This window comes from Ailuropoda melanoleuca, chromosome 10 (genome assembly GCF_002007445.2).
Source record: "Ailuropoda melanoleuca isolate Jingjing chromosome 10, ASM200744v2, whole genome shotgun sequence".
NCBI lineage: Eukaryota > Metazoa > Chordata > Mammalia > Carnivora > Ursidae > Ailuropoda > Ailuropoda melanoleuca.
Genome location: NC_048227.1, coordinates 26,044,203 through 26,055,701, shown reverse-complemented (window position 1 = coordinate 26,055,701; position 11,499 = coordinate 26,044,203). Strand labels below are relative to the sequence as shown.

The 11,499-nt window shown below is 49.4% G+C and overlaps 1 protein-coding gene across 1 annotated transcript in view; it reads left to right on the top strand.

Moving 5' to 3' along the window:
• LOC100464689 (nodal modulator 1) overlaps positions 1-11,499 on the top strand; it is a 65,936-nt gene that overhangs the window by 26,206 nt on the left and 28,231 nt on the right. The window contains exons 15-16 of the mRNA XM_034670321.1: positions 9,222-9,358; positions 10,834-10,921. Of these exons, the coding sequence (XP_034526212.1) occupies positions 9,222-9,358; positions 10,834-10,921 (225 nt within the window). The remainder of the gene's footprint in view (positions 1-9,221; positions 9,359-10,833; positions 10,922-11,499) is intronic.

Sequence of the window (11,499 nt, the reverse complement as noted above, 5' to 3'; positions counted from 1 at the left end):
CACCACCCAAGCGCCCCATAGATCTTTTTTATTCAGTTACTTGACAGACATCCGTGAGTTTCAGTATAAGAAAGCAGACAGAGGGGCGCCTGGGTGGCACAGCGGTTAAGCGTCTGCCTTCGGCTCAGGGCGTGATCCCGGCATTATGGGATCGAGCCCCACATCAGGCTCCTCTGCTATGAGCCTGCTTCTTCCTCTCCCACCCCCCTGCTTGTGTTCCCTCTCTCGCTGGCTGTCTCCATCTCTGTCGAATAAATAAATAAAATCTTTAAAAAAAAAAAAAGAAAGAAAGAAAGCAGACAGAGCCCTGGGGAGAGTGCAGCGGTGTGGGAACAGCATGAGCTGGGGGAGCCGGGTGGGTTCCAGCTGGCCGAGCCGGGTGGGTTCCAGCTGGCCTATGGGGCTCCAGCGTGGGCGGCTGTGCTGGGCAGCGGTGAGTGTGAGCAGCACTGAGTGAATGAGGAAGGCTTTTGCACTTGGGCACATGTGAACCTTCCTGTTCTTCATCTTCCAGCCCGTGTTCCACGTCATGGGATTCTCTGTCACCGGAAGGGTCTTGAATGGACCCGAAGGAGAAGGTGTTCCCGAGGCAGTAGTCACTCTGAATAACCAAATCAAAGGTCGGCAGCCGCATTGCTCCCCACCCCCCACCCCCGCCCCCGAAGTATTTCTCAGGGCTAGTTGTTGATCACGGAGAGAAAGGGAAAGGAAAGAGCCTTAATGACTCTGTGAAAATATGCCGGCTTTTTGTCTCAAGCATTCTTGTGTAGATGGAGGGGTGTACAGTTGTGTTTGGCTCATCTTCCGTTTGCATCTTTTTGTTTTATAGTCAAAACAAAAGCCGATGGCTCCTTCCGCTTGGAGAACATCACGACTGGGACGTACACCATCCACGCTCAGAAAGAACACCTCTACTTTGAAACTGTCACTATCAAAATTGCACCGAACACGCCTCAGCTGGCTGACATCATTGCAACAGGGTGAGGTCGTCGTGTCTGGGTCTGGCAGTGCCAGTGTGGACGTTAGAGGACAATGTTACCTTCGGTCTGACTGTGTGCTTCTGCCAAGGATCCACATCGGGTTTCCGACACCTGTGAGAGATTCGGGCTGGCCCCTGAGAAAGATTAGTGCTAAGTCTTATAGATGGAGGTACTTACATGCGGCTGCTTAGGGAACGTTGTGTTGCTTCAAAGTTAACATGGGTCTAAGTCTCCTGCCTGACTCCACATCTGTAAGACCTTCCGTGGCTTAAGTGAGGACTTTGGAAGATAGTATAGGTGCTTGAGAGAAGGTTTTAAGATGCTTCCGGTCAATGTGACAGCTCTTCCTGCTTTGCTGTACTTACTGTGAGGATGTGAGGGGACATCTGGTAGTTGAATTTGTGTGGTTTTGTCCTACAGTGATACCGTGTGGTTCAAAGAACCCAGGCCTTGGCGTCAGATCTCAGCTCCTTCTCTCAGCTGCGTGTAACCTTCAGCACAGGGGTGTCCCCGTTTCTCTCTGAGACAGCACCCGGTGCTCACTGAACTCTAACTTGAGCGGAGCAGGGCGGGTCTTCCTGGGGGGAGGCGGCATGAGCAAAGGCACACACAGTCTAGAGCAACACGGGGTCTGTGGACGGGAGCATACGACTTGTGTCGCTGGGCAGGCCAAGGAGCGTGACGGGGCTGGAGGGGCAGGTCTCAGAGGACCTCGTCACACCCCATTGGAAGAATGGGATAAATGAATTAAAAGCAAATTGAGATCAGGGGGCCAGCGATCGATTTTGAGCATGGAAGTGACATGCTTAGATAATTGTTTGCAAAGAGGCTCCCTGGCAGCCGTGGTGGGGGACGACTCCGTAGGGGACAAGACTGGGGCATAGAGGTCGTGAAAAGAGACTTGCTGAGGGCTCGCCTTGTAGGGAAGTCAGGGGTGGGTTAGTGAAGTATTTAGGGGTTCCCAGTTTGAGAAACTTGGAATGGCTGTGGTGCCCTGGCTGCAGTCAGGGAGAGGAGCCCGTTAGGTGCCGAGCGTTCAGCAGGACCACTAGGTGGCGCTCTTCGACAGATGCCTGGACAGATTGTAACTTGGGGAGACGGGGCCCGGTGGCAGCCAGAACCTTAGATGTGTAAGAGCAGGTAGAACTAGAAGAGCAGGCCCAAAATGGAATGCCGGCGTCTGGGGGGTGGCCTCAGGAGGATCTAGGCAGCGGGTTTAGGTGTGAGGTCATGCCTGACGGTCAGGGAGGTCCAGGAGCTGAGTCCCGAAAGTACACTCTGTTGCTTGGTTACTGAGGAGGCATCGGTGACATTTTCTGTAGACAGGTGGGGGTCAGGGTCAGGGATTCTGTGACAACTGGGTGATTAGAAAGTACATCACCGTTGGAAGCCAGTACTTTGTCTCTGTTTCACTAGAGCTGGGAAAATCATTTTGGGTTCACGCCCTGCCTCCTTTTCCCTCATAAGCATTTTTGAGCAACTCCTCTGGGTGAGGCCCTGTGACAAAGGCCGGGTGTGTAGCAGTGAACCCAACTCGCGTGACAGAGATGGGGCTTTCGTCTTCCTGGGGAGACAGACTTGAGCTGGGTAACTTGGTAGGTTCTGGTAGGTGTGCAGGGAAGAGGGCTGGGGCCCCGGGAGGACCCTCACTGGTTTATTGAACGCAGGGGACTCACAGTTAGCTGAGTGAGGCACTTCCCAGGCAGCAGGAATAGCATGTTCCAAGGCCCAGAGGGGAGGGAGAGGAGCTTTCTGGAAGGCGGCCAGCATAGCTGGAGGCAGTCGGTGAAGTTGGAGAGCCTGCAGCCGGGTGTGGAGGTGGGCTTTTCCCCCCAAATGCAGTGGAAAGCCGTTGAAGAGTTTTTAGCAAGGGAGTCATATGCATCAGGGCATTTTCAAAATAAAAAAAATTTTTCTCCCCTGGCTGCGGTGTGGAGAAGAGATCGCAGGGAGCCCAGGGTTATACAGTGGAGGGGCTCCATAGGAGGTGGTGACAGTTGTCTGGAGGCGATGCGGTGGTGGCGGGACCAGGGTGCCGCAGGGGAGGGTGAGAGAAGTAGATGGCATTTGACAGATGACGTAGGGAGGCAGTCAGCAGGCCTTGTGCTGCTGGGGTCCCAGATTTCTTATTTAAGCAACTGTGTACATGGAGGAGGTGCTGTTCATGGAGATGGGGCAATATATTTGTATTTATTTTTTTCCTTAAAGTCAAATATTTGGGTCAAAGAAAGAAAAACAATATTCGTTGAGCATCTTTGGGAAAATTCATTTTCCTTTTGGGCCAACATAGCACATTTGCTTTTAATTCATTTATATTTCTTACTTTAAAAAAATTCCCAATTTATTTGAGAAGGAAATGCTTTGACTTCTGTCCAAATGATTATGAGAATAGAGTAATCTTGCAATGCACCAGAATTAACCAATTTCTATCCATAAATGTATTAAACCCTGATGAAGGAATTTGTTGACACAAATCAATTTTTAAGGGATTCAGTATAACCAAACACTATCCTACCAGCTTTTTAGTTTATTTTTTTAAATCAAAACCAATATACATTTGAGGTTTGGGACAACTGGACACTTCTCTTTGAGAATATGAGCTAAAACAGGCCAGATGGTTAAAATACTTAAAACTTAAAGAAGCAGAGAGGTTCAGCTTGGAACAAATACAGTGATGTTCCCTGTGACATGTACACAAATCTAGAGAATATGAAAGTTTCTTAATAACTCTTCAGTATTCTTTTTCTGTCCTTTTACTCTGAAAGTCCCCAGAAGGGGGAAGTGAGAGCCAAAATGTGTGCCCTTCAAATCTAGATCAGAGACTTGCACACTTTCTCTGTAGAGGGCCTGAGAATAAATAGTGTAGGCTTCACACGGGCCATACAGCCTCTATGACAAAACCCAGCATAGCTAATTCAGAAATGGACGGGCATGGCTGTGTTCCCATTAATCTTTATTTTGAACACTGAAATATGAATTTCCTATGATTTTTTTATGTGTCAGGATATTATTATTATTTTGATTTTCTGCCCCTCTTAACCCTTGAGAAGTATGGAAGTAGGGGCTCTTGGGCGGCTCAGTCAGTTAAGCATCTGACTCTTGATTTTGGCTCAGGTCGTGATCTCAGGTCATGAGATCGAGCTCTGCATCAGGCTCCACTGAGCAGGGAGTCTGCTTAAGATTCTTTCTCTCTCTCTGCCCACCTGCCTCTTTCAAAAAAAAAAAAAAATGGAAGTAAAAGTGGGAAGCATTCCCAGCCCACGGTCCATACAGAAACAGGTGGCTGGCTGGACCGGGCACGTGGGCCCTCGTTCCTTGTCCCCTGCTCAGGATCGTGAGCTCATGTGGCAGACTGGTCCCTTCGCTCTAAAGAGGTGACTGGCTTGTCCTCATTCTCAGATTTCACACATACCATCTCCCACCCCTTTGTTGTTTTCCACCCCTTCTTATTTACAGCAGGGTGGGTGTTTCAGCGTCGAGGGTACCCCCTAATTATCCTGCATTGAAGCCGCCTTTCCTTATCACCTTTGTCACAAGTAGCAACTGATTTTTATCCAAAATGATTCTTAAGATTAGAAAATATAATCTTTCGTCAGCTGAGGATACAGTGGTGGCCTCCAGCCGTGGTGTCTCCTTACACTTTAACACATCAGCTACTAAAAAGTGAGGAATGTCACTTGAGGCTGACAGTCTCTTCGGCTCTTTACCAGCTTGGGGACACGCCTCTCACGTGCCCTTCGTCTCAGCGCGCGCTGCTCATTGAGAGCCTCCGATCGGGGTCATTACCTGAATGGAGCCTCTCAGTCATAGGTCGCTTCTGCGGCTCATAGCTCGTAAGGAGTTCAGTTTTGGCTTTGTAATTATTTTACATTTAATTAACTTTTATGTTCCCATCCCCCCAATCGCTTTTGTCCACGAATTACATATAGCCTCTGCCCTGTTTCGCCTGGGGGATTTAGGCTGCTTACAGGCTCAGTCCGAGGCTGCTGCACCGTCAACAATCCAATTTACCTGAAGCATTTTTATCATCGACAGATTTTCTGAAAATTGCTTCCGCAGCGGGGGCTTGCGGATGTCACCCAGAACACAGAAACTGCCCCGCCGTGGGCTTCCGCTGTGCCTTTTCCCTTGCACGGAGAGAGGCTCAATCTTCCTTGCAGAGGTTGCTTTTTGAAGCTGGAGTCATTTGGGCTGCTTTTCTGCCTCTTCATTAGGGTGAAACTAGTCCCCGGGACCGGGGCAGGAAGAGGGATGTGTCATTTGGGTTGGTAAGTGCCTTTCCTGTGATAATTGAGTTCTCATGCTGGAATGAATGGTCCCCTTGTTGCAGGTTCAGTGTCTGTGGCCAGATATCAATCATTCGCTTCCCTGACTCCGTCAAGCAGATGAGTAAATACAAAGTTGTCCTGTCGTCTCAAGACAAGGACAAGTCTTTGGTCACCGTGGAGACGGACGCTCATGGATCATTTTGTTTTAAAGCAAAACCAGGGACCTACAAAGTCCAGGTATGATGAGTTTTGTTCTATTTAAGATATTTGAAAGAAGAGGCAGTGATTTTTAAAGGATTATTTTTAGCTACAATGGGATGACAGAAAGAACATTTCTATTCCCAGTTTCTTATTTTGAGGTCTTTAACATTCCTGCGTGTCACCGTAGAGCAGACAGGCACCCAGTTTGGAAATGATACACAGGCCTCTCTTTTTTCCAGTTCCCGATGTTTATTAGGAGTTAGCTCCAGGCTCCCAATCACACCTCCACCTTCTTAGGCATCTAGCTAGTATAGAAGATCCGTAAGTCCCAAAATTAACCCTAATTAATGTCAAGTCCACAGAGCATGGCTTGTGGCACTCGAGGCCAGACTAGAGCTGGTGTCTCTCCACCTTGCGCTGAATTGAAGATGGCTGCTCCGGCACTGTGTGACTTCTCCATTGAAGCAGGTGGAGAAGCTGAGGGGATCCTGGCCTGTGGTCTCACCAGGCGGCTGAAGGCCTGAGCGCAGGTTGGGGCAGCAGGCAAGAGAGGAGACAGGGCCAGAGGTCAGCCCACTGTGCCTCGGTGCCACGGCCCTGCCCACAGGGAACACCGTGTCTCAGTGGAACTCAGGCTGCCACATGTCTAGTCAGCTGCTGCTCTTCCTCCCTGACGAAGAGCAGGTGAGGGGAGGGAGACTGCGCTGTCCTCTAGAGCAAGTGGGAGCCCCCTGTGAGGAGATGGGGTGTGAGGAGAGTGGTTTCCCTCCTTCCACCAAAGGGTGTAGGTGTGTTCATAGGTCCTTTACCAGACAGCTGGCTCTTGTAAAGTTGGCCACTGACAAGCCTTTGGAAGCCCTTTTGAAGCATAAGGCACTTTTGCAACAGCCAGCCACCTGTTTCCAAGGAAGAGCAACTGTGGGGTGTAATCTTCACTAGGGAGGACATAGGTGACCTCTGGCCTGTTCCCCAGTCCCTTTTCTTAACCTAAGAAAGGACACAGAAGAAAAAGAAGGTGGCCTGATTCAGCCAGGGGGACATCCACGTAGCGTTGACAAATTCATAGCTTACGTCATGAGTGACCTCAAGCCAGGAGAAGGTTCTGGGACTTAGTGTGGTTCCACCCAGTGTACAGGTGACTGATGACAGCCATGTGCCTCTGTGGGGTTATGCCAGATAGACTTTCGTGCACTTCGTGGCAGGGCTGAAGGCTAGTTCTTTTGGATCTGAGTAGAAACACATTTTCTTCCCATGGCCTGTTTGAGGATTTGTTGTGATTATAAAACTAGGCCTAGAAGTGAACTTCTGTCCTTCAAATATTTAGCCTTGGGCTCTGGTGAATGTTCTTGTGCCCTGTAGGCGGGGGGAGCCGCAGCCTTGACGCAGATACTGACGTCCTCCTGTGTGTCCCTGCAGGTGATGGTTCCTGAGGCGGAGACCAGAGCAGGGCTGACCTTGAAGCCCCAGACATTCCCTCTTGCTGTGACTGATAGGCCCGTGATGGATGTGGCCTTTGTGCAGTTCTTGGCATCAGTTTCTGGGAAAGTCTCTTGTTTGGGTAAGATGTCAGTTGAAAGTGAGAGCAGATAGTTTCAGAGAAGTAGGCAGTTAGAAGTGGGATTTTGGTGAGCTTTTCCCTGTTGGGTGGTGTTCAGGGTGAATGCTGAAACCGCGCGCCTGGAAGTGGTTTTCGCGTCTGTATTGTGTGCAGTTCTTTCTGAGTAAGCGCCACACAAGTCACTGGACACGTTTCCCTTGGAGTATTTTTGCTTTGGCTCCTGAAAGAACACATGGGTTGCTTTTTTCCCAGCTCTCTCACTTCCCAGCTGTGAGATAGTAAGCTCAGCCTCAGTTTTTTCTTCTGTAGAATGGGAATACTACGGCTCTCAGAGGGTCTTAGTGAGGCTTTAATACGGTCACATCAGGCAGTGTGGCACAGATGTGAAGAACAGAGTCTGAAACCAGACTGCATGGGCTTGCCCCCTCTCTGTGTGTCCTGGAGCAAGTTACTTAAGCTCTCTGTGCTTTGAGTCTCTCATCTGTCCTACGCAGGTAATGACAGTGCCTGCCTCGCAGGGTGCTTGTGGGGATCAGAGGAATTAGTGTATTTATAGCCCGTGGGAGGACCTGGAACTCAGCAAGAGCCGTGTAAATCTTTGCTATTCTGAGTGATAGGATTACGATGACAGAGGGCCCAGCCTGTGCCTGGAATGAAGTGGGCATTCAGTGAAGTTCCATCCTCTTTCTCTTTTTTCCTCTGGCTTCTGGTGCTCCATAAATACTCCTTCCCCCATTTCACCTTCCGTTTCACTTAGCAGGTGCTCTATGATGCTGTTTTCCCTCTCCTGTCTTCTGTGGCTCACACGGGGGTGTTCCATCAATGATGGGGTCTCTTTTACCCTCGGTGGCTCTGTTGTTGGGTACTGATGCCTGCACAGGGGGATGCGTCTTAGGGCCGAGCAGATGCATGTTGGCTGGAAAGGAAGCCTGCTGTCACTGCCCTCGGGACATATGCGGTGGCAGGCAGCACCCGGAGGTGGAGAGTTTGAAGCTGGGCTGTGGCTGGCGAGGGCGGCCACACGAGGCCCTCCTGTCTCTGCTCTGCAGACACCTGCGGCGACCTTCTGGTGACGCTGCAGTCGCTGAGCCGCCAGGGCGAGAAGCGGAGTCTCCAGCTCTCCGGCAAGGTCAACTCAATGACGTTCACCTTCGACAGCGTGCTCCCCGGAAAATACAAAAGTAAGAACCAAAAGCGGCATCTCGTGGCCCTCACCTACTTCCTGTCTTTCAAAACTTTCCAAACCCAGCTCTCGAATTGCATGCCAGCTGCATACCTTTACTTGTCTTCCTTGCCCCTTGACCTTGTACGTGCGTTATTTAGCAGTGGGTGATAATGCAAGAACTGCTGTTCCCTCCCCTCACTGCCACCTTGTCAGGACAGCCCACGTACGTCTTCTGTTTGGGGAACGTGCCCTCATTCGTGCCATTTTATTTCTAAGCGCCCGAACAGAGGGCGTGAAACAATGACACTGATGAGTCCTACCACATAGCAGCTGTGTGACCTCCCTGAGACTCAGTTTTGTCTTCTAAAACAGGAGTGATACGGCCTTTCTGTAGAGCGCAAAACAAAATGAAATACGGTGTGTACAGCGCCTGGGGAGTAGGTGCTGGCTAGCGTTGCTTCTCTTTTCCCTGCTGCTCTCGAGAATCCACCCGCTGGCTGTATTTCTGCTTTTTTGAAGCTCAGTTTGGAGCAGCTGGCAGTGAACAGCTTATAAAGTAGGCTGCTTTATCTGGGAAATTATATTTTCTGTACTGTTAGGTGTTGGCAAACTATGACGGGGGGCCAACTATCTGTTTTTATAAATAAAGTTTTATTCAAACACAGCCACACCCATTTGCTTTTGTGTTATCTGCAGCTGCTTATATGCCACAAAGGCAGAGTTGAATATTTGCACAACCTGCAGAGTTGGAAATATATACTTTCTTGGCCCTTTACAAGAAAAGTTTGCTGTCCCTTAAATATCTTACTTGTGAGCATGCCCTTTAGACACTATCGAATTTCTTTCTTGCTGATGTTAATGACCACTGGTTTCATTTTTCTCTTCAGTACTTACTTGTTCTAAGCATTACTAGTTATATATATGTGTGTGTGTGTGCGCACGTGCACATATATGCGCATAAACATTTTAAAAAATTAAGTCATTGTAATTTTTACTCAAGGATGTAATGTGCTCTGTGCCCATGTGTGTCTGTATTGTGGCTTTTCCAGTAAGCATCATGCATGAAGATTGGTGCTGGAAAAACAAGAGTCTGGAGGTGGAAGTTCTGGAAGACGACGTGTCAACGATCGAGTTCAGGCAGACGGGCTACATGCTGCGATGTTCCCTTTCTCACGCAATCACTCTGGTATGCCTGCCTCGTGAGGGTTCTCCTATTTGGAAAGCAGGAAGGTCCTAGCATGCCAAGAAGATTATAACCATCGTTAAGTCAGATGTCCTTTTCTGCCCTCCACTCACCCCCCTATTCAGGAAAGCACAGTCAGGGAGCTTTTAAAACCCCTTAGTGGAAAGATGCCTTTGTTGGGAGATTTTCTTGTCCTGGCCCCACATGAAATTCTAACTTTGATGAGTGATTTGGGACGGCTGTAATGTGGAGCGCATTGGTTTTTTGTAGCCCTGGGATCATAATACCCGCTTCTCGGGGCTGTGGTGAAGTTTAAGTAGACCTCTTCTGTATTTGGTTTCCTCGGTGTACACTGCTATTATTATTATCAGTCGGTCCCGGCGAGTCACTTTCTCTGGTATATTTATCCCGGGGCAAAGGACAGTGGCTCGGATCCTACTGTCTCGGTGACGGAGTCTCTGTGATAGGCAGTGTGCTCGCTGAGTTTCAGGAAAGAGAACGGGTGTGTAGGCCTATCTAGGTCCATTCATGAGTTTCAACTTTTTGGCTTCTAGCAATGGCAGATGTCGTTGTCAGGTTTTGGTGGAGAAACTGAGCCAAGTGGCAGGTAAGCCACCGCTCATGTTAGACCCTTGGAGGGATGGCAGCCTGTGTTTCCAGTGCCAGTCGATTGCCCTAACTGCTTCACGACAAAGGCTCCACAAGCAGTGTGGCTGCAGGAGATGGGTTGCTGGTACCCAGTCGAGAGGAAGTGGTGGACATTTAGGAGACTGTTCCTTTCCTTCAGCTGTTCAGCAGGTTTCTGTTTCCCTCCGGATGAGATCCACATTCCATAACGGTGGCCAGCAAGGCCCTTCCCTCACCCCCAGGCCTCTTCTCTCTCCACCTTGCTGAGGGGCCCCGGCACACCAGCCTTCTCTCCACCTCTACACCAGTCTCGTCTGGGCCTTTGCACACGTGCGTTCCTTTGTCCGGAATGCCGCATCTTCTCCAGCAGTGCCCGTGTCAGTTTTCTCTCATCATTCAGGCTGCATCCCTGATGTTGCCTACTCAGGAGGGGTCCTGCCCTGAACCCAGGCAGCTGAGATGCTCCTGCCACGCTCCCGCTCTGTCCTGCTTCCCTGGCTGTTTTGCCCACTGCTCTTATTAGCTGAAATCTCTTTTCTTTGTTGACCACATTGATTTTCTGTCTTCCTGTATTAGAATGTAAGCCCCCTGAGAGCAGGAGCCACGTCAGCCACCAAGGCCCAGCTCCGGGTTTGTCGAATAGCAGGTGCTCAATAAATATTAGTTGACTGAATGACAAAGAGCATGTTTTTATGGGAAGTTTTTGAAGGCTTTTAATTTTCCTCTGGCACCCAACTGCTCAAATGATTAATGGGTAAAACACATGACTGGTTCAGAAACAGAAATATTATTAATCATCTTGGTGTCTCCATCTCTCCTAGTAAGTCATTGTATTGGCTTTGGTCCCTTAGGAATTTTATCAGGATGGAAATGGACCTGAGAACGTGGGGATTTATAACCTCTCCAAAGGAGTCAACCGATTCTGCCTATCCAAGCCTGGTGAGTCTGGAAGGATTGATGGGCTCTGAGTTAGAGAGTGGAAAGGCACCGAGGATTGTTGTAAAGGCCTTTTTTCCTCCCTGGGTTCTCTTTGTGTCAGGCTATCAGTTTCGGTTGTGGTTAGCGTACCCTGGTTTTTCTGTCTCTTTCCACTGGAGGGAGTGGTGTTTCGACCCAGAGAATTAGAGCTGGGGGCTGGAGAGCGTTCTTGGTCTCTGGGGTTTGAGTTGGGTAGAGACGGCTGGGCCCTTTCCCCTTGAAAAATCCTATACCGTGGGCCAGTTATTTCTCCTTAAAACTGACTTAAAAGTGATCTTTTGAAGATAAAAATTGGACCATCTCCCACCTTGCTTAAAATCCTTCATTGGGGGCACCTGGGTGGCGCAGTTGTTAAGCGTCTGCCTTTGGCTCAGGGCGTGATCCCGGCGTTATGGGATCGAGCCCCACATCAGGCTCCTCCACTATGAGCCTGCTTCTTCCTCTCCCACTCCCGCCACTTGTGTTCCCTCTCACGCTGGCTGTCTCTATCTCTTCAAATAAATAAAAATAAAATCTTTAAAAAATAAAAAAAATAAAAT